Genomic DNA, 23,172 nt, shown 5'->3' on the forward strand with positions numbered 1-23,172 from the left:
AAGCTTCAATGCTGTGAAGGCTACTCTGCATGGGTGGACAGAGGAGTCAAACATCAGGGCTAAGAATGCAGCTAGAGAGAAAGGCCAGAATGACCAAAAATCCATGGGGGGAGGGGTTGTTTATAAAGGGGCTATAAACAGAGGCTGTAAAGTAAAGATGGGGAGGCATGATCGAGTGGCCATCACCATTGCAATAGCCCAATAGCCCTGTTGGCTGCCCCTGCAGTGTTGGGTGCTGGAGAAGGGATGATGGGGGGATGGGGTGGGGCTAAGGCCTCTGGCTATGACCATCCAGGTGAAGAAGGACTGGCCAGGGATCATCTCACAGTGGGTGGCAGCCCAGATTGCCTCATTGCTGGAAGCCAGGATTCCTCTTCTTATTTTGCCCCTCAACAAGGGATCATCTGCATTCCTCATTGCTGACAAGCTGATCTGAGCCCCCCACCCCCACCCCACCCCCTCATTTGGGCCTCCTGATGAATGTATTGTGTCACTGAAGGAATAGCCACCTTTTGTTTTTTAAGTGAAAGTCATTTTATTTGCTGAATATGCTTATATAGTAGACTATAAAAGATAAATCCTATGACCATTTATTCGCATGATAGTGGTTATATCTGTGGTTATATTTGTCTTTAAAATGGGAGAACAAAATCAAAGAAAAAAAACCTGGTGTAGAAGAGGGGGCCTAGGTAAGGGGCATGAGTTGGTTTTTCCTGAAAATGCATCAGGTATGCCCCAAGATTATTTTATTTTGTTTGTACTTTTTTGTGTGCAGTTGGCTTTTTAAAATCAGCATTTCAACTGGCACCACTTTTGAGAGTTCTCTTATCTGCAATGTAAACCTTACCAGAAGGCAGCATGCTGCCATTGGGAGGCACAGTGTTCTGTCTTGTGACCTGCTACCCAACTGGAGACCTTTCTCACAACTGAATAAATGATTGTCCTTTGTTACTTCATCTTGGAAAAACATCAAGGACAGCAGACATTCAATGTGATTATTTCTCACTCACTTCCCTATCTGTAGAAAATGTCCTGTGTGCATTTTAATACTACCTGGGTCTCTCGTTACCTTTTAATCATGTGGCCTCTTAATATATTGGCTAGCCCTTTAAAAGGATGATTAAGAAATGCTTAGTGCACAAAAGAATTAGAGCTATGCACAGCTCATGAAACAGAAAGCGTGCTCTGACTTACAATTTTCATACAAAGTTTGCAGAGATTTTGTATGCCAGAATGAGTAATATGATCTGCCCTAGGAACTCCCTAACTTTTCTGGCTCTGCAAAAGTCATTCTCCTCCTACCCCACTACCCCCCATTCCCCACCCTGATTCAAGTTTCTTAACCAGAAGAGTTACACCAAACTCCTCAGAGTATGAATTAGCAGAGTTCATCCAAGCCACATATTTCCCTTGCACTACTAAATAATGGCTTGAAATAGCTGCCTACCTGTGCAAAAGATGGGATTGTTGGCACTCTCCTTAGCCAGTGGGATCTGAGAAATATATACTCTTTAACAAATCAGACAGCTCAGGGTAGATATAAAAAGTGGTGTGGGGAGGGTGCGGGGGGGGGGGGGGCGGGGAGGGATCGGTGATCTTCCCCTCCTACCATAGTCCATTCTGTGCTATGTGACCAGAAACTCTAGAAGCACTCAGAGGCCCTACTAAAACAAGGATGGCAGCACACAGCTGAGCATCAGCAGTGAAGAAAGTCACTACTTGCAACAACCATGTGGATGAATGACCCCCTCCTCTCAGCTCAGAGTTTCTTTCCCAGGCCCTGCACTGGGATAGTTAGAAATCTTGGGGGTGTTTTGGATACCTGTTCCTTAAGACATGAAGTAGGCAAATGGACCCATGTTGTGTTTATGTTCAGTGTTAAGCATGTGAACAAGTCATTGGATGCCTTCCCATCTGCTCTATTCTAAGGATATGTCACCATTCCATTTAGTTTCTTTCTTGCTATGGTAAAGTATACATAATGCAAAGTTCATCGTTTTAAGTACTGAAGAGTAAATTTTAGTGGCATAAATGCCATTACAACTTAGTTATGAACCATCACTCAGTATCCCAAGCAAAACTCTGTGCCTGGTGATAAATAATTCCTGGTTTTGCTCACTGCTGTAATCCTACCTACTCAAGAGGCTGAGATCTGATGATCAAGGTTTGAAGTTAGCCCAGGCAGAAAAGCCTATGAGACTTTTATCTCCAATTAACAACAACAACAAAAAGCTGCAAGTAGAGATGTGGCTCAAGTGGTAGAGTGCCAGCCTTAAGCAAAAAAGCCAAGCAAGAGCTCAAAGTCCTGAGTCCGTGCCCCAGGACTGGCAAAAAATAAAACCCAAACCAAACAACAACAAAAACACCTACCACCACCACCACCAAGAAAAACTTCCTTCCTTCTCCCGTATCCCTGGCCCATGGAAATTTATGGTATCTTTTCTGCATTTATGACTATCTACCTATTCTATTTACTTCATAGAAAGAAATCATATAGTATTTGTCTTTCATTGGTCTAGTTTATTGCACTTAGAATGATGTTTTCAAGATCCATCTATGTTGTAAAATGTCTAACCTTTTCTTCTGGCTGAATACTATTCCCTTGAGTGTGTACCTTTTGTTTATCCGTTCTTTTATAGGCAACCACTTTGGGTTATTGTGGCCAATGACACATGTCCCTGTTTTCAGTTCTTTCAGATATCTATCTACCTGGGTCTCACATTCTTTTAACTTGTTGTTGATACTTGGTTTATAAATGTATGTGAAGATTTTGGCATCTTGATGATTATTAACTCTCCTAATCTCTATGAGTCAAATTTAAAAAAATTTAAAACCATAGTCACTATAGAAAAATGTGGAGAGAATAAAAATATTGATACATAATTTGATCATATAGAAATAATCACTGGCACATTTTAGCATATGCCCCTTCAATTTTTCTTTGTATATAAAGAGGCCTATGGGCATGTGTGTGACACAGTGTATGAGGGGCCTTTTCTCATAAGCATGCTCATGACATAATGTGGCTTTGTGTTTACATTGTCCTTTCTCTGTGCAACCTTCCCATTGTTCCCTGCATACTCCTACCCTACCCCAACCAAAGAGGTTGTAGAGAGCTGGAGGCAGTGGGAAAGGCAGGAGAGTTTCTGCCAGTGCTAACTCTAATCTTGCTAGCAGTTTCTTTCCCTGCTAATTATGGCCTTTGTTGTTGCAGCTATCAGAAGGGCTGAATAAAGGGGAAACACAACTCTGCAGCAATATTCCGATCACCTATTGCAGTGCGGCACACATCACTGGCCATCACCACCTGAAGCAACGGACTGAAGGGGAATTTTCACTTTCATTCCAGAGCATGAACCTTTTGTTCACCATGGTATTCCCTCCTTTCATCTCATGTCGTTTCCTGTGGATTCGAATATGACTGGAAAGGAAGAAAGCAGAGAGGAAGAGAAAAAAAATGACAGAGCCGCTGTTTTTCTGAAGGGATTTGGGCATTTAGAATATGATCAGCTCTTCTGAATGTCATGATTCAATAATGTTTTTTTACTTCTCTTACTTAAACCTCATTGGCTACATTGGAACTCCATGGGATTCTATGGATTCAACTTCTGTTGGACAACTAGCTTCACCCAGTTATTTTGCTGGTCAGAGTGGTCATTCCCAATGTACTAGGTTATTACATGGTGTAAATCTGCCATGAGTGAATGGTGTTGGCAGTGTATGTATACCACGATGCATGGTGTGTTTGATCAAGAAACCAAAACACCAAAATATGGCGAGCCTTTAGCCTCCTCTATTTCTTTAATCTGCTGTTTGAAGAACTACATTTTGATGGTTTCACTAGTTGTTACCTCTGGGCCAGGTTGGAAATGAAATCAATTTTTTAAACCACTAATACTTGCCAAGAAATCGCCTTATGAGAACATGGTGTGTGTCTCTGACAATGTATGGCACATCTAAATTGATCATTCATCATCTGATCATGTACATGCTCATGTACCAGGGAGTGGCAAAAGCCTGAGACACCCATCTACCCACCCCTTGCATTCCAGGCATCCCCTCTGCTGGGATGTGGTCTAGCATCAGGCTCTTACTATTCCTGTACATGAAAGTCTCCATGACAAAGCTGGGACTCACTCACATTTCAAGATCCAAATGCTTGCTGTACAAACAGTGTAAGCTTAGATCTTCTGTAAAATCAAAGGTCATATCTCACTTTTTAAAAAAAAATGTCTCCAACATGGATTGCAAACCATTTTCACATGAAAACATTGATGAATGAGGAATAATCACAAAATCTGTGTATCTGTATATATATAGTTCTCTACATGACACGTATGTGGATCCAGTCATTACTTAAAGCACATGCCAGGGAAAGAGACCAAATTCCTAGGTCTTTTACATACAGTGACATGGTACTAAGGAGACTTAAGCTCCTACTGCTTCCTCTGAAGATTAAAACTAATTAAAGTCATTATAACTTCATAAAACTGATGACTAAGTCTGGCAAACATGTGCAACTGTTGTATTGATCTATTTTCTTGTCAATGGAAGAAATCCTTCCACGTGTATGCAAGTGGGAGATGAAAACTTTCATTTTTAAAGGACAAACAGTGAATTAAGCATGAGTGGCCTTAATAAAACTAGTTGTCTTTCTTTGCTGCTGTGGAAAGGATTCTAAACAGATGTTCCTGAAGTCTTGCATTGAATTTAGTCGTTATTATTATTTTTTTTAATGTTGGTACAATTAACTCTGGACTTTTCTGGTGAACCATAGAGATATTTAAAAGACAACACTATTTATTGGAGGAGATGAAACTGTCTCTTGAGTTGCAACTTTTATCTGTTGGTGGATCAGGAGAAGTTGTATATTCAAGCAAGTTTCCTGCTTCTGGTTTTGTTCTTGTTGTCAATAAGTAGCAAACTATGTAAAGCTTACAGTGTTGCACAAACAATCCAAATACATTTATGTTTTAAAAGTTTGTCCTCTAATGATCTAGGAGCTGGGTCTTGGTTGGAGAAGTGAGCAGAGTCTTTTGCAAACTCATTTAGTACTTTGAGACATGAAGTCACACTGAAAAACCCAAGCCATAGACTCATGGCTATCAACAGTTTTAAGTGTCTGTCCTCAGAGAGGAAGCTCTCCCTGCCTCCTACTACCAGGTCCAGACCTGAACTCTGCAACCGAATGCTTGAAGCAGGAAGTAGGAAATCCAGTAGGGAATGTAGGGTCCTTTGAAATTGGAAATAAAGGAACCAAATGTGGATAGTTAGTTACTCCTACATATGTGTCAATTTTGTCACAGCTATCATTTGGGGAGTAATTTTTTTATCCCAACTTTTGTTGGCTGAAAGTATTATTGATCTTACCTTTATGCAAGCATATCATTTGGTCCCTGAAAATTGAATTTGATCTAATATAGCATCTTCTCTCATTTCATATGCTATTGCCTGATTTTTTTTGGGGGGGGTTACAAAAAATAAAACCCTTTTTCACACATTAAAAATAATCTCTGGGTTTACAACAAACACTGTGATGTTTGAAAGCTATTTCCTTGGTGAAAATTTTAGCAAGTTCCCTTCTAATCAATGTAGTTGGAGAAAAAAAAAGTTTGGACTAACATTTAGGATAAGTTGGTCTAAGTCTTACTTTGTGCAAAAATCAGGCTTGTACTTTATACCCCATTTTATTTCTATGTACAGTCTCAATTTTGTATTTAATGATTTTTGTGTATCTAGTATGCACGTTTAACCAGCGTGTCAGCTTTCATTTGAAAGTGGGTTTTACTTTTTCAACAGCATTATTTATGATGAGACCTCACATGTATTGACATCAGCTCAATCTGCAATGTTTTTGTGTAGAGTGCTGTTTGAATGCTGCCAGGGGTCCATGTATCTAATTCTCTGACACTTTCATTTGATAGTGCTTCTTGTAATTTTTCTTCAAGTGAGTGGCATGTGGGTTGTGATATTGACCGTGTGATTATTGGACATCGCTATGAAAAAAAAACACATAAATTAAACTAAATTAAACTAAGGAACCCTCAAAACTACCAGTGGGCATGTATTAGCCAGTCATTGTAACCTCGTGTCTAGTAGAAATGCAATGTACAAGGTATGTACAGTTCATAAATTTGTTATCATGTGTATGAGAAGTACTTTGTGCTGGTCGCCTTATTTATATTCATCAAATAAACCTTGATTCTTTCTGAAGCAAGTTCTTTTTGTCTCTAATAAATGCTCTAATCATGGTGGTTTCTAATATGTTTAAGGTCATGAATCTCCACTTGAAGAACTTTATGGACTTGAAGGAAAAAGAGAAAGAAAACACAGACACCATTGCTAACTTAACTGGAATGTAAAAGTTACTGTGTGTTTGGATGGATCTAGAGGTTCAAATTAGGAAAAATTTATTGATGATTTTTTTCCCCTTTTTCTTTCCCTCTCTCCCTCTTTCTCCAGATCTCCTATTGTTTCTTTTTTCCTGTTTTTCTTTATTCTCTCTTCTTCTCTCTCTACTTTTTCACCTTCTCTCTTTGTTTTTGTTTACATTTTTTCCATTAGTTGGATTGATTTTTTTTTTAATAAGCTCTCTCCACTTGATGGCAAAGATGACCCCCTGAAAAGCTTTGCATTCTTTGAGGATTTAGAGGAGAGATATTCTCCCTTTTCAAATCCACCTTTGTTCCTTAATGGAACAGTTTGGGATTCTTCTTATTTTGTGTGTGATACTGGGACTCAAACTCAAGGTCATGCTCTTGCATGGCTTTTTAATCAAGGCTGCTGCTCTACCCCTTGTGCCACAGCTCCACTTCTGGCTTTTCTTTTCTTTTTTGTCAGTCGTGGGGCTTGAACTCTGGGTCTGGGCGCTGTCCTTCAGCTCTTCAGCTCAAGGCTAGGCTCTAACACTTGAGCCACAGCACAACTTCCAGTTTTCTGAGTGGTTTATTGGAGATAAGAGTCTCAGGGCCTTTCCTGCCAAGCTGGCTTTGAACTGAGAGCCTCAGATCTCAGCCTCCTGAGTAGCTAGGATTACAGACATGAGCTACCATGGCTACACTTCTGGGGTTTTTTGCTGGTTAAATGGAGATAAGAATCTCATTGACTTTTCTGCCCTAGCTGACTTTTAACCTCGGTCCTCAGATCTCAGCCTTCTGAGTAGCTAGGATTACATTCAGCACCCAGTTTGGATCATTCATCTTTTTGAAAGGGTATTCAGAAAGATGACTTTGTGCTAGACATCTTCATTGGTTGTGGAAGACAAAGTTTCTGATGGATTCCTTCCAGAAAAGAGGGACAAGGAAATGGAACAGGAGAGTTAATAGCTAGCCCACCTGCTTGGAGGCACATACTCTATCATCCACACAAGATGCACTAACTTTTGCCAATCACAGATGATGGGCCATCACAGTGATGACTCTTTACTAGACATCTTTTTTAATCCTACAGAACCAGCTCCCAGTTCCTTTAAAGCTTTGAGTCATAGTCCAGGGAATAAATTTCTAATTTCTACCAGCACAGACTGAAATCAATGAGTGATTGCTAGAGTATCCTCTAGTCCAATATCAGATGGGGAAACTGGCCTAGTCAGAAGTGACTGAGAAGGGAAGCTCATTGTGATTCATAATAGTGCTCCTAGAGCTCTGGAAACATATGAAACCCTAAAAGGTATCTGGGAGGGAAAAGGGGAAATGCCCTTCAGTGCATGGGGGAAATATCATTTGGTGTCTGTGCTTTATGAGTCTAGGGGTTTAAATTCCTTCACAGTCAGGTACATACTGGGGAACCTGCAAAGTTGTTTGCCTTTTCACTCGGGTGCCTTTTTGTAGAAAGAGAACTTTTGTTCAACAAGAATTTCTTACCTCATAGAACTTCCTGAAGCAGCCAGCGTGCATTCAGACCTGGTTATGTAAACCCAGCTGGCCAGATGAAGCCTCTGCTTCTTTACCCACAAACCAGCCCCTTCAGAGAAGGGAGCAGCCCCTACCCTGCTGGACTCTAACTGCAGGTGACTGTACCTCTAGTTCTCTTGAAGCACACGGACTAGATTTGGGTACACTTCTGATTTGGACCTTCAGGTCGATGAGACTGCTTCTAGTCACGGAAATCCTGTTACAGAAGACTAGACACTCAGATTCCTGCAATTGCTGATACATAATAGCAATCGTACTAATAATAAATTGGCATGGATAATCAATTGTTGAACACTATTGTTTGCTAGGCATAAAGTTGTGATATATAGGATTTCCAGGTATCAACTCCCTTCATCCCCGACAATAATTCCAAAAGGTAAATGATTCACATTTTACTTAAGTAAAGTGCAGGCACAGATTGATGACCAGAAAGGATATGCCATTATGGAGCATTTACTTGGTACCTGTGTTACACTATCTGACTGCATTTATCCTTATAGTAATTCTTCCAGAAAGCAGGTGCTATTATTATCCCATTTACAGACAAGTAAAAGAAGGCCCAGAGAATTGGCCCAAGGTCTTCCAAGTTATGAACCCAGAGGCCAGCAAGAGCCTCTGCTAATGAAATACTTTGAACCTCAGGTCAGATGGCCTGACAGAGGGGGCTGGGGTTCAGATCTTGTTTGTACCCTTCCAGCAGTGTTTTCAAGTTGCATTTGGTCCCTGATTTACCTACATGGCCCAGTGGAACTGGTTGTTTTTATCATGGACTGCCCACAACTGATTGATCATACAAAAGAATGGGCTGTAACACAGTAAGGCCCTGGTCCCAAGAGACGTCAAATCACACATGAAGAGAGATATAGGCAAAGCTCAGTGCAAGTTGGACTTCCATTATCCAAAATGCTTGGTGCTAGAAGGGTTTTGGAGACTTGGGAGATTTTTAAAATCTAGAATGTTTGCATATAAATAATGAGATATCATAGCAATAAAATCCAAATCTAAGCACAAAATGCAATTATGTTTCATATACTAAGATAAGAGATCTTACAGACAAGAGATCCAGCATGGGATTTTCCACTGTTTATGCTCAAGCAGTTTCAGATTTTAGGTCATCTGGGTTTCTGATTAGGGATGCTTAACTTACCCATTGGGTTGAATCCTATTACTGGGTCTTGTGCTTTTCTGGGGTGTGGGTACTGAGATTTGAACTGAGGGCCTTAAACTCAGTAGGCAGATGCTCTACCATTTGACCCACACCTTTAGTCCCTCTTGGATATTTTTTTTCCTAAACCCCCAGGCCCTGGGCACTACTAAGTTCCCAAAGATCCTTGGTCCTCCTTGAGGTTTCGTTTGGAGCATCTCATAAGCAAGGACTGAACAGGCAACCTCAACCTCAGGTCGGAAGGTCTTGGGCACCATGCTAAGAGGCGTGAGCATATGGTATTGGCCATGGATTCTTCACATCAGTCACTTGAACATTATTCTCTTGATGTCTGCCAAATCTGAAAACAATATGTTGTCTTAAGTATATAAAATTAAACAGATAAACCTGTTTAATTTAAACAAAATGCCAGTGGCATAAATGAACAAGAAGATTCATTTGTTGTACATAAATAGCATCAAATATGAAGAAGAAAAATAAGGAAAACATAGTCTGAGGCCAAATCGTTATCTTTCTTTGTTACATACAAAGGGAGCCTGGCAAAGGTTCCCAAAGGGCTTGTAAGGCTGAACTCAGACTTCCTTTCTATTACTCAATCAGGTTTGAACATGGTCAACAAGGGACCATGGCTTTGATCCCATGGCTCAAAGTTATTTAAGGCTAAGCCCAATGGATTACCTATAATCATTTATAAGGCCCACTTTGCTTTCTGAGTTTTAGGTAACTCTCCCACAGCAACAGTTATAGATTCTAAAATAAATTTTAATTTTAATACATCAATTTTTTGAATATTCATATTTACAGAAAAAGTGAGAATTTACATATACCCTTTTTCCATATATGTATAGTTCCTCATACTATTATTAATTAGTAGGAAACATTCATGACTCATTGAAGTAATAGCAATACATAATTAGAGTACTTTGTCTTGGTTTTAATAAAGTTCTCTTTCTCTGCTCATCAAGAAGTGCTCAGAAGCCCATCCAGGATATCATACAGCATTTAATCATCACATTTCCTTAGGCTCCTTTTGCCTGTATGTCACTAAGACTGTCCTTGTTTTTGATGATCATGAGAGTTCAAATCTATTAGACTTGACTATTGGGTTTTTGTTTTGTTTTTGTTTTTCCTCCCATACATAGAGTGGTCATCAAGAGAAATATCATGGAATTCCTAAAGTACTCTTATATCAAGGGCCATATATCCTAGCAACATGACTTCGCACTGTTGACACTGACCTTGGTGTTGTTTCTCCACCAAGGTTACTCCCTTTTGTGATGGACTTTTCAACTGCAGAGACAAATGATTCAACTTCTGTCTTAGAATGGAGGGTTCACTAGCTAGAAATGAAGAAGAACAAAAAGGATAGCCTAGCCTTTGGACCAAAACGTATTTCAATCAGAAGCTTCACAGCTGCTGTATGGAAATGCCTGTGCTGAGTTCACCTCATCTTCTCCAGTTGGACTGTGTAAATATCTATGGCAACAACAGTCAGTTTGAAAATAGACTCCTTCCTAAGAGCAGAGTAAAGCCAGTATTTTTATAGCTTAAAGCCAAGTGTCACCTATGACAACACTGTGACTTCACATGGGAAAGATTCAGGAGAGAGATCTTGCAAAATCCAATACAAATCCTTATGGCATGCATAGCTGCACCTCACAAGGGTGAGGCTGTTTCTGTTCGCTATTTAGGAGGCGAAATACAACCATTCAGTTGGTTCAATGTGTCCGTTGTAATTTTTGTTTTCTTTTTCAAGGATTGACTATATACACAGAAGAATAGCACAATCATCACAAGGTAACTTAAACAAAAATAAATAGATGGCCAGGCACAGCAATGCTGTAACATTGGAAGTCTGAGACAAGAGAATCACGAGTTCAAGGCTAGCCCTTTGGCTACATAGCAAGACCCATCGTAAATAAACAGATAAACAAATAAACATGCATATGCACACCTATTCTTGGGTACTGTGAACCTGAAGGTGGCAATGAGTACCACCCTGTCCTAAAAGGAGGGGTCATGTACCCCTCCTGACTAGAAATAGACCCTCCCCACACACACCCAGGCTTCCCATCATGTAGACTTACAAAGAAGGAAACCTGCATTCTTAGAGCAGCAAGCAGCAGATCCATAGAACTGTATGGAAAGCTTGCAGCAAAGTAGCAGCAGACCACAGCTCGCTTTTCCATTGAGTTTTGACCCGAGGGGGAGTAACAGGAGTAAAACAGCATCAGATTTGCTATCAAGACACCTCAGCTGCATCTCAACTTCATAAAACAATGTTGCCATATTTGCTCTGAATTGGGGAGGCCTATCATCTATTACTACATGTGGCTTCCATTTCTGATTAGGACCTGTAAGGAATAATGTGGCTTCTGAGTAACTGACATGGGATACGAGAAGGTAAAATGGGAGAATAAATAAGGAAAAGTGGAAAGAAAGTATTTTCACAACAAAACCCTCCCAAAGCTTTACCTCAGTCCCTGTTTCAGCACTTAGAACCTGTGCTCAGAGAAGGAAGACTTCCTCCTCAGTTGCTCAGTGTATTTTGGTGGATGCACCAAGCAGTAGGTTTAGGGACAAGAGCTCATTCGAATGAACTAATGCCATGTGGTACAGCGTGAGTAAAGGTCACACAATAGGAGGTAAGAGCAGATAGACTGAAAAGATTCAACTGTATGATTCCATTCATAGAAAGCTCAGAACAAGATAAAATTCACCAGGAGGATTCTTGGCCTGGAAATTAATTACATGATTATGTTTGCCTTGTGAAAATTCAATACTAAGACCAATGTACTTTTGTCTATATATTGTATCTCATTGAAAAGATTTACCCTAAGAAATATTAATGCCAATAAGTATTCATTGGGTTTCAAATCACAGAAGTTAGAAAAGTAGGACCTGTGAAATGAATTTAAGATTTAGATATTTCTTATTTGTCTAGCAGAGTGTCATATAAACAGAAAAGACTCCAGATTTGAAGAGACTGAACAGACTTCACCACAAGATGTCATGTATGTTCCTAGATGGAGTCATGTCTCTGTTGGACAGCTAAAGAAATATGAACAGAGTCGTAGACTGGATGTCAGACTGTGTCAAGGTCAGATTTCTTGAATGGAAGGGTTACATGATAGTCATTCTTATTTGGGAAAAATGTACACTGGAGAATTGGAAAAAGAAGTTTATAGTTAAAACAGCAAGTTAATTATTTTGAATTTGTTTAATTTGTTCAAATCAACTATAGAAACATACATAGAGAAAGAGTACAACAAATCAATGCAGTAAAATGTTAAAAGTAGGGAGTCTGAATAAGAGAAATATGGATGCTGTGTTTAATACTTTTTCTAAGTTTTCTCAAAGTCTGGAATTATTAAATTAAGAACAAATTTTGACTGAACAGTGGTAGTAGGATTGACGTCTAGGAACTCAGAAAAGTGTTGGATACAATGGCCATTTTCCATTATCGTCACCTCTAGAATGATACTTCTGGCCAATGGCACAAGTATTATTTTGAGACCAACTCCTGAATGTGCTTGCGTTTCCAGCCTTTGTTAGAATATGATTCTACCACCTGCCAACCAAGTGATCCTAGGCTTCTCTGTTTCTCCTCCAAAAATTCTAATTTGGTCCTTGAAGTATGGTGTGTGTGTGTGTGTGTGTGTGTGTGTGTGTGTGTGTGTGTGTGTGTGTGTGTGTGTGTGTGTGTGTGTGTGTGTGTGTGTGTGTGTGTGTGTGTGTGTGTGTGTGTGTGTGTGTGTGTGTGTGTGTGGTGTTGTGTACTGTGGCTTGAACTTAGGACCTTTAGTTTTTTGTCCAAGGCTGGCACTCTACCACTTGAGCCACATCTTCACATCTGGCATTTTGCTGGTTAATTGGAAATAATAGCCTCATGGACTTTTCCGCCTGGACTGCCTTTGAACAGGGATCTTCGCATCTCAAACTCCTGAACAGCTAGGATTATAGGTGTGAGCCCCTGGCACACAGCTTCCTAGAAGCTTTTTATTAACAAGCACCACACAAGCACTAAATACAATGCTAGTCATATAACTGATTCTGAATAAATGCAAGTGATAACTCTTATTAGTGTCAATAAAATAATAAATAATACAAATGCATAATGAAATCAATTTGACTGTCACTTGCTGACTCTCAGCCATCCTCTCACAAGAACGGCTGCCAAGCTGGTCCTTGTTCAGATCACATTTGCCACGTCAGGGTTTTCTTCGACCATGTTTAATAACCAGTTTCCAGATCTGGGTATTGGGGGCTGTAAATTTCCCTGGTGACCGTTGCCAATGACAGGGAAGGAAAGACTTGGGTAATTACCACTTGTACTTCCACAAAACACATGAACTCAAGTCAAGAGCAAGGATTTGGGATAATAAAACACCGGAGTTTAAAAATGCAGGAAAAAAACATCTGCCCAACTTGGATGATAAGAAATAATGTGTCTCATTGGAAAAGCAGAATCTGGGCTAACAGTGATGTAACCAAAGTACTGTCGAAAGCCTTTGTGTCGGAGGGTTCCCACCCAAAATGCAATGTGGTCACACATCTGTAAGGAGATTATGGCTTTAGGATCAGTCATGGATTGGTTGGCAATCAGTACCTTTGCTTATGCCCACAATCCGCGGTGTGCCTTTCTTGGTTGATTTTATAGTGTGGTTGCTTGCAACTGGTACCATGCAATTCAACCCCCTTCAAGCAAGCTGACTTGATAGATTGTATGGAAAGATCCCAAAACAACAACTAGGACTTTTTAAATAGGAATATCCTGGCCTTTCCATTCAGAAAGAAAGTGTTGCAAGGTGTTGGACTTGGGTTCCCACTTGTTGGTGACGCTCTTGTTTCTGAGCATCATGTTTTCAGTTTACAAAAAAACGAGTTGGAGATGGGTTGCAGAGCAAATTTTGTCTACCTTAGGATTTCTTCAGTGACTTTTTTGAAATGGGTACGCTTTTAAGTTTTTTTTTTCTTTGTAGTGTCTGTCTATAAATTAGTAAGGTAGTATTCTTGCTGTAGGCTTGGCTAGCATCTCCTGTTGCTAAAAGAGGCTGACCTCACAGCTTGGGACTAACAGGACTGGTAGTCTTGTTTGAGCACTGACACAACTGGAATTTCTTAAGGTGAGCAATCCCAGCTCTCTTAAAACTAGGAATTCAGTGGTCACTGTGAATGCTTAAAGAATAAATGTAAATATGGCACGTGGCCATTTGTAAACTGTAAATGTCCTCCCACATAGTCAATGAAATGGGCCTTATTTTCCTTCCAAACAGAACAGTTTCACTGAAACCTCACTTTGCCCCAAATTAATCAAAGTTAATGACAGAGTGGTTGATTTTAAGTCAAGAGGTAAAGCTATTCAAGTAGGCAGGTAAGAATAAGTTTCCTCTGGGAAAGCAAGGCATTTTGAAAAATTGGACAAGAAGGTCCATGAATAGCATTTTCTCCTATAGACCAATATTGTGTGTGTGGACACAGGTACCCACGCGTGCGCGCGCACACACACACACACACACACACGCGCGCGCGCACGCGTATGCAGGCACTAGTACAAAACTTGAACTTAGAGCCTGACTGCTGTCCCGTAGGTTTTTCTTTTTTCTTTTCTTTTCTTTTTTTGGTCCGGTCGTGGAGCCTGAACTCTGGGCCTGGGTGCTGTCCCTCAGCTCTTCAGCTCAAGGCTAGCACTCTACCACTTGAGCCACAGTGCCACTTCTGGCTTTTTTCTTTTTGCTTATGTGGTGTTGAGGAATCGAACCCAGGGCCTCAGGCATGTAAGGCAAGCACTCTACCACTGAGCCACCTTCCCAGAGCCTCCCGTAGGTTTTGTACTCAAGGCTAACTCTACACTACTTGAGCTACAGCTCCACTTCCAATTTTTTTGGCAGTCGAGGTAAGAGTCTCACAGATTTTTCTGCCTGGGCTGGCTTTGAACTATGATTCTCAGCTTTCAACCTCCTGAGTAACTAGAATTACAGGCATGAGTCAATGGCACCTGGCTCTACAGACCAGCTTTCTAAACATATGCCTTTGGAATTGTTAGCTTAAAGCATAGACTCCAGCTGGCTCAGCTGGAAGTCTTCTCTCTTCCCAAATCTCTTCCCATCCAGGTTTGAACCACACTTTGTCACCTACTGTCCTCTGTCTGGTTGAAGAGTGATGGTGTCCTCAAAGGTGCGTAGTTGGATTCCAGATCTTGGGAATTGAAAGACAGCTTATATGCTTTTTTCTTCTCAGACTCAACATCAGAGAAATTTCTAAATGCTCCCTAAACCAATTTTTTCCAATACTGAGGTTTGAACTTAGGGCCTGGGCACTAAGGCTGGGGCTCTACCATTTGAACTATAACTCAAATTCCACATTAAAAAAATTATTCAGTTTTTATTATCTTTAAGTAGTTTACAAAGGAGTTGTCATTAAACAAAGCACTTTATGAATACAATGTACTTTGATTAATGTCTTCCCTTCCAATATTCTCAGAGATAAGAGTCTCATGGCCTTTTCTGTCCAGGCTGTCTCTGAACTATGATCCTTAGCTCTCAGCCTCCTAGGAGTACAGGCACAAGACATAGTCATGCAGCTTCTGTATACCTTTTTTTTTGGGGGGGGGATCCAGTTGTGGGGACTGGGCCTGGATATTGTCCTTCAGCTCTTCAGCTCAAGGCTAGCGCTCTACCACTTGAGCCACAACACCTCTTCTGGCTTTTTTCTTTTTGCTTATGTGGTGCTGAGGAATCAAACCAGGGCCTCATGCATGCAAGGCAAGCATTCTACCACTTAGCCACCTTCCCAGCCCCTGTATACCTTTTTTATGTGCACAGATTATAAAGGTCATAGAAGCAGGACTCCTTTATTTATTTATTTATTTATTTATTTCTGTCAGGTATGGGGCTTGAACTCAGAGCCCGGGCACTGTCCCTGAGCAATTTTGCTAAGGCTAGTGCTCTACCACTTTGAGACACAGCTCCACTTCCAGTTTTCTGGTGGTTCATTGGAGATAAGAGTCTCATAGACTTTCCTGCCCAGGCTGGCTTTGAACCATGATCTCCAGATCTCAGCCTTCTGAGTAGCTAAGATTACAGGCCTGAGTCATCAGTATCTAATGCTGGACTCCTTTATTAAACAATTTTCCCATTATTTTCCAAAACTATGCATATAGGTATGATGATATATAGCAGAGCTGGGTCAAATGGATACTATATTTGGAACAAGGGTCTATGTTGGGGCTTTGTTTTTCAAACAATTATTTAGAAAAAAATATGTCAGATCAGACACTGATATTAACCCAATCCAGCTAGGTACAACTCTTGAAACCTGTTTAAAAGCAAGTCATGTTACAGTGAGGAATGTAACTAGATTTTAGCATATGGTGGTAGCTAGCCAATCAGCTCATGTATTTGGCTGGAATTTCAGAAGATAATTGTTTCATTCCCAGGTCTATCTCTGGCTTACCATTTGGCCTCGACTAATTGCTTAATCTCTCCTAGCCTCTGATTTTCTATTTTGAAAGTGAGAATAATAATAACTTCCAAGTACCTATCTCATCTGGATATTGAGTGGCTTAATGGGGTCATGTTTATAAAGTCCTGGAAAATGTCTCAGGAGAAAATGTTGTACCACTTTGTCAATTCTGGATGGTAATTGTTTTAGGATCATAAGTGGGCAGGCAGGGGCTTCATTTGGTGAAACTGTTATTACAAAAGTATGTTCTATGCTTTGCTATAACTAAGGAATGGCTCTTTGGAAAACAGACCCTTTCATCACCATGAAAGCTCTCATCTGTTTGTTGGTGCAACAAGGTGAAACTCTTGTGGTAAACCAAACTTGCTCTTCTGTCTAAATGGTACACAGAGCTGAGAAAGGAGCTATGATTTAATGGGCTCAGGAAATCACTCAAAGCCAATTTGCTTCACCAATGCATGTAGTGCCTTTGGGGGTCAGACAGATGGGTTGGTGCTGTCTCTGTCCACTTCCTGGCTGAGTGACTCCAAGAAAATTATTTGACCTTCCTGTTCTACAGTACCATGTCCAACACATGAGAAGCTGTCCAGAATTATTACCCACATTAACAGAACTCATCACTTTAACTGCATCTATTCTCTAATGCCATGAAGAATTATGAGTACTGGTCCTTAATTAGTCAAAGGTCAACTCATCAGAGATGGTGCTTAGTGAGAAGCAAACCCTCCACGGCCTGAGATTAATACCAGTGGCTCACATCTATAATCCTATTAAGGAGGATGAGATCTGAAAATCCCAGTTCAAAGCCAACATGAACAAACAAATCTGAGAGATGATCTCCAATTAATCAGCAAAATGCCAGTAAAGATGTGGGCTCAAGTGTTAGAGCACTAGCTTAAGTGGCAAAGCCAAGCCAGAACACAAGTCCCTGAGTTCAAGCCCAAGTACTAGCATCAAAAAGAAAAAAAAAAGAAGGAAAGAAAGAAGGAAGGAAAGAATGAAGGAAGGAAGGAAGCCTCATTCTATGAGCCCTCTAGATTTAGAAAAATGATCAATCTAAAGGAAACAACTCTGTGTGGAGGATTCATGCAAATCCCCACATTACATTTCTCTGTCATGACTGATAGAGCCCCAGCTCCTTGACTTCCTAGGTACAATCAATACTTCGGAGGAACTTAGAGAAGTTGATGTTTATTAAGAGCAAATTATATGGCCATGAGGCCAGACACCACCTAACACTCGAACATAACTGAACAGTGTGCTTACCAGCCTTTCACTTTGTCATATATGCATATTTCTAAGTCTATGCAAATAATTATGAATGAATGAATGATTTTCACTACTATAATAAGAGGATCTCTTGTGTAGGAAAGAATGTATAAGTTCTAGAAGGCAGGAATTTTATTTCATTTCTGCTCACCTTTGTACTCCAATCTGTAAGCCAGGAGGCTTACAGTATCTTTTTGTAGACCATACTGATGATCTAGCTAAGTAGCTAGACCATATTGATGGTCTACAAAAAGATACACACTATTCCTGGCTTTAACTTCTAGACTAGTCATCTTGATGCCCCCAAGACCTGCCTGCCTCCTACGTGGATTCTACATTCATGTATTGCTTTGCACTTTCTATGGCCCATTATATGCAGCATCTTAAAAATGTGAGGATGGCCTCAAACCAAATCTTGAGTTTCTAGGGTTGGCAGATGCCTGTTTTAGAGAATAGGTATCTGCCGGTTAACTCTAAAATGACTTAGCCTTTTACTTAGATAGTAATTTCCCCCAAACAAGCAAACATGGTTACCTCATTGGAACTCTTTCTCCTGCAGATAATAAAATTCCATGTCAAACTCTTAGGAGACAGAGAGAGAGAGACCGAGAGACAGAGACAGAGATAGACAGAGACACACAGAGAGAAGATGAAGGAGGAGGAAGAGGAGGAAGAAAAAGGGGAGCAGGAGAGGAGAGGAGATAAAGGGAGGAAGGAAAGGAAAGGAAGAGAAAGAGAAAGATGAACCATGAGATAATCAATCTATTGTCTTAGGTGTTATTGTTTAAAGCTACAGAAACAATTTATGGCCCCAAATCTCTCCATTACAAATAGGACAGTTGCCACAAACAGATGTCAACCAGAGCAAAGTGAAGACCATGCCATTAAGTGACTGCACATCAAGTACAAAGAGTAACAAAACAAACAAACAGAAGCAATATAATTTGGCCTCATGAACATTTTATCACACGTATGCAATATGCAAGTGATTAGAATTTTGACTTTAAAATGAGCGTTTAATGTTGTTCAGATTCACCATTGATAGTCAAAAAGTAGCAAGCAGGGAAAATCTTTTCCATTACCCATCTGGAAGGAATATCTTGATACCTGGCTTTTGCCCTAACTCCTTCCTCAATCTCTCTTCCATCCTTCCCTTTCTTCTTGCTTCCTGCCGTTCTTCTGTGTCTTGTCTTTCTCTCTCCTCTTCTCTTTTCTTTCTGCTTTTGTGGTAAAAAAAAATCAGGGCTCTCCTGAATGTTATACTTTTTTTCTAATTTGGGGAGAGGAAAGGAAATAACAAAATACTGAAACAAGGATACAGGTTCACCCATTGTAACAATGAGATGTACAAGACACTGTTGAAAATGAACTTTATAACTTTGCAGAGTTGGAGAGGTGGTGCTGGAAGGGATTGTAGGGAAAAACAAAGAAGGGGGCAACAATGCTTGATAGGAAATGTACTCACTACCTTATTCATGTAACTGTAACCCCTCTGTACAGTATCTTTACAATAATACACACACACACACACACACACACACACACACACATATATATATATATATATATATATATATATATATATATATATATATATATATATATATATATATAAGAATCATGGCTCTTGAATTATAAGACTCACTTTAATTCTTCCTACTTTACTCTGGACAAGTTGCTTCATTCATTTCCTCTGACGTAAATCAGCTATAATGTCAGAATTTCTACAGCCTTTAATGATTCTTTCTAGGGATCAAAGATACTATGTGTATAAAATACTCAGCATTGATGAAAATGAGTGAAGGCTAGTATTCTACCACACGAGCCACAGCTCTACCACCAGTGATTTGCTGGTTAATTGGAGATAGGAGACTCACAGACTTTCCTGCCCTGGTTTGCTTCAAACAGTGAGCCCTCAGATCTCAGCCTCCTGAGAAGCCAGGATTATAGGCATGAGACACAGATGCCCTGCTCAAGGGATCCCCAGTTTTGGACTTGAATTTGAATGGGGTCTTATTAGCCTTATTGGAGAACTACTTAGGTTAAGACCACACCTCAATGACCTTATCCAAGCAACACTAACATCTAGGATATGTTTGCACCCATTCTAGAAACTTTCATCTAGACTTTCTTCTAGGGCCTATTCAGGTCTGACAGTAAATGCTCAGTAATGATCTGCTGGCTAAAATGGATAAGCCAATGTGAGCCGGCACGTACACTATACAATATTAATACAGTGGGTAAATGAGTGGGGATGCCATCAACTCTTGTTAAGTGAATGATTGAGGATCCACGGTAGACAATCCATAACTACTTGTTGGATAAACAAACATCAATGGAGTGAGTGAATGAATGAATGGCATACCAGTCAGGTCTATGACTAGTACTTTATACATGTTTCATAAACTGCTCTTTGATTTTTTTTGTAGCTAAAAGGCTGTCCCAACTAACTGACTCTGTAAATTTATGATTTGCTTTTATAGTCTGTTGGTGACTTTTGAAATAGATGTTGATACCCTATGGATTGAGTCCCATTTTCAAACAGACAAGAGATATTTTCTAACCTCCCTAGTTTGAACATGCAGGAAAAAGGGAGGGATAGTGCATATGTACCAGCTAATCTCTGTTATGACATATCTACATGACTGAGGAGCAGGGGCCAGGGGGGGAGGATCATGCCCCTGGCCTGAGCAGGAAGGGTTGTCCACAAATGATGCGTGAGTGGAGCCATCGTGTTCCTGTATATACTTGGTAGATATATGTACCCAACAGAATAGGTAAATGTAATCCTTTGCCATTATTCATTTCACTTTCTGGAATTCTGTGGTATTTCCAAAGTGTGACTGCTTCTCTTCTGGGTTAAGTAGAAATTTTTACTTAAGTCAAAACCACTTACTTTAGATACATTCAGTGACATTGGGATCTTATTCCCCTGGAAGTGTTTCTCCTGTGTTTCAAAATCAGTGAATTTTCACTTGATCTCACAGATCATTGAATTGAGTGTTAAACTGAGTGGAGGGGGGAAAAAGCTTTTATGGAAAAAAATCAGTGGCTTATTGAGATATGCTTGAGAAGAATCTCTGTATTTGGCATTGATACTTACATCAGTCTGAAAACTGGAAGGACTTCAGATCTAGTTCTGCTATTTAGAATCATTTGAGGACCTCTTTAAGGAGACTGGGCTAGGCATTAGTAATTCATACCTGTAATCCTACCTGCTCAAGAGGCTGAGATCTGAGAATCATAGTTTGAAACTAGCCTTGGCAGGAAAGTCTGTGAGACTCTTATCTCCAATTAAGCTCCAAAAAGCTGGAAGTGGAGGTGTGGCTCAAGTAGTAGAGCTACAGCTTTGAACGAAAAAGCTTAAGGGCCAGTACCCAAGCCCTGAGTTCAAGCTTTAGTGATGGGACACACAGAGAGAAAGAAAGGAAGGAAGAAAAGAAGAAAGAAGGAAGGAAGGAAGGAAGGAAGGAAGGAAGGAAGGAAGGAAAAGAAAGAAAGGAAAGAAAGGAAAGAAAGAAAGAAAGAAAGAAAGAAAGGAAGAAAGGAAGAAAGGAAGGAAGGAAGGAAGGAAGGAAGGAAAGGAAGGAAGGAAGGAAAGGAAGGGAGGAGGGAGGGAGGCAGAGAGAGTAAGAAAGAAAAAAAGAAAGAAAAGAAAAAGAGAGAGAAAAGAAAGAAGAGGAGGAGGAGGAAAGAAGGAAGAAAGAAAAAGAGAAAAAGAAAATAAAAAGAGGTTGGAGTATTTGCATCGAATAACTCAAGTTAAAATTCAATAAGAAGCCTGGCACCAGTGGCTCAAGCCTGTAATCCTAGCTACTCAGGAGGCTGAAATCTGAGGATTGTGGTTCAAAACCAGCACAGGCAGGAAAGACCCTGAGACTCTTATCTCCAACCAATAACCAGAAAACTGGAAGTGGTGCTCTGGCCCAAGTGGTAGAGTGCTAGCCTTGAGCTGAAGAGCTGAGGGACAGCACCCAGGCCAGAGTTCAAATCCCATGGCCAACCAAAAAAAAAAAAAACAATTAGATTTGAAACTGCTGTAATAAATGATAACATTTTAGAAAAAAATTAAAATGCAGTCAACCTCCTGATTGTTTTGTATAAAGCTTGATTTGAGAAAGCCAAGCAATTAACTGGCTAAACTTTGTCTTTTTAATTTAAATATGTAGCAATTTTGTGACACTTAATTAAATATTTTCCATCATTGATTTGGTACTGAAACTAAATTAAATTTAAATTAAACTAAAAATTAGTATGGCCAATATGGGAAACAATATAAAGTTTCCTTAAAAATTAAAATAAATGTACTATATAATTTAGCAATTTCATTCACAGGTAAGTATCCAAAGGAAATGAAATAAGTATATTGAAGCAATATCTGAACTTGCATGTTCACTGCAGCAAAAACAACCTAGATGTGAGCCAGGAACTGGGGGCTCATGCCTGTAATCCTACCTACTCAGAAGGCTAAGGTCTGAGACTTATGCTTCAAAGCTGGCCTCAGCAGAAAAATCTGTGAGACACTTACCCCCAATTAACCAGCAAAAAGCCAGAAGTGAAGGTGTAGTAGAGCACCAGCCTCGAGTGGAGAAGCCAAGCAAGAGCACATGTCCCTGAGTTCAGGACTGGAACAACAGAAAAAAGCAAAGATGTGAAAAACCTGCTTAACAATGTACGAATGTATAGAAATTATATATATAGTATATGTGTGTATATATAGCATATCTATGGTATACACACACACACACACACACACACACACACACACACACACACACACACACACACACACACACACACACACACACAGAAATACTATTCAACCTTTAAAAAGAAAGACAAGACAATGCTAGGCACCAGTGGCTCACGCCTGTAGTCCTAGCTACTCAGATGGCCAAGATCTGGTGAGATCTGAGGATCGTGGTTCAAAGCCAGCCCAGGCAGAAAAAATCTGTGAGACTCTTATCTCCAATTAACCATCTGAAAACGGAAGTGGTGCTGTGGTTCAAGCAGTAGAGTGCTTTCCTTGAACTGAAGAGCTCAGGGACAGCGCCCAGGCCCAGAGTTCAAGCCCCACAACCGACCAAAAAAAATGAAAGAAAGACACTTTGTCAATTGGGAAAACGACAAGTGTCTAAGTTCTAATGAACTTAGAAAGCATAATGCTAACAGAAACTAGCCAAACATGGAAAGACAAATACAACATGATCTCATTTATATGTGAAATCTAACAATGCCAAATTTATAGAGCAAATTATATAATGGTGATTATTAGGTGGTGTGACAGTTTGGATCTAGAATATTCTGAAAGGCTCTTGGGTTGAAGGCTTGGTCCCTAATGCAGCAGTATTCAGAAGTGTT

General features: G+C 40.1%; 1 protein-coding gene across 18 annotated transcripts in view; it reads left to right on the forward strand.

Annotated features, from left to right (window-relative positions):
• Positions 1-6,205, forward strand: part of Erc2 (ELKS/RAB6-interacting/CAST family member 2) — a 1,008,017-nt gene extending 1,001,812 nt beyond the window's left edge. For 12 of the 18 annotated variants that reach the window (XM_070018479.1, XM_070018488.1, XM_070018483.1 and 9 more), the window contains one exon: positions 3,215-6,205. In XM_070018479.1, coding sequence (XP_069874580.1) covers positions 3,215-3,421 — 207 coding nt within the window. In that variant the 3' untranslated portion in view covers positions 3,422-6,205. The remainder of the gene's footprint in view (positions 1-3,214) is intronic. The other 6 variants (XR_011371144.1, XR_011371143.1, XR_011371142.1 and 3 more) reach the window with 2 other exon arrangements.
• Positions 6,206-23,172: the final 16,967 nt, after the last annotated feature.

The sequence above is a fragment of the Dipodomys merriami genome, unplaced genomic scaffold (assembly GCF_024711535.1).
Source record: "Dipodomys merriami isolate MVZ:Mamm:240054 unplaced genomic scaffold, mDipMer1.0.p SCAF_13, whole genome shotgun sequence".
Taxonomy (NCBI): domain Eukaryota; kingdom Metazoa; phylum Chordata; class Mammalia; order Rodentia; family Heteromyidae; genus Dipodomys; species Dipodomys merriami.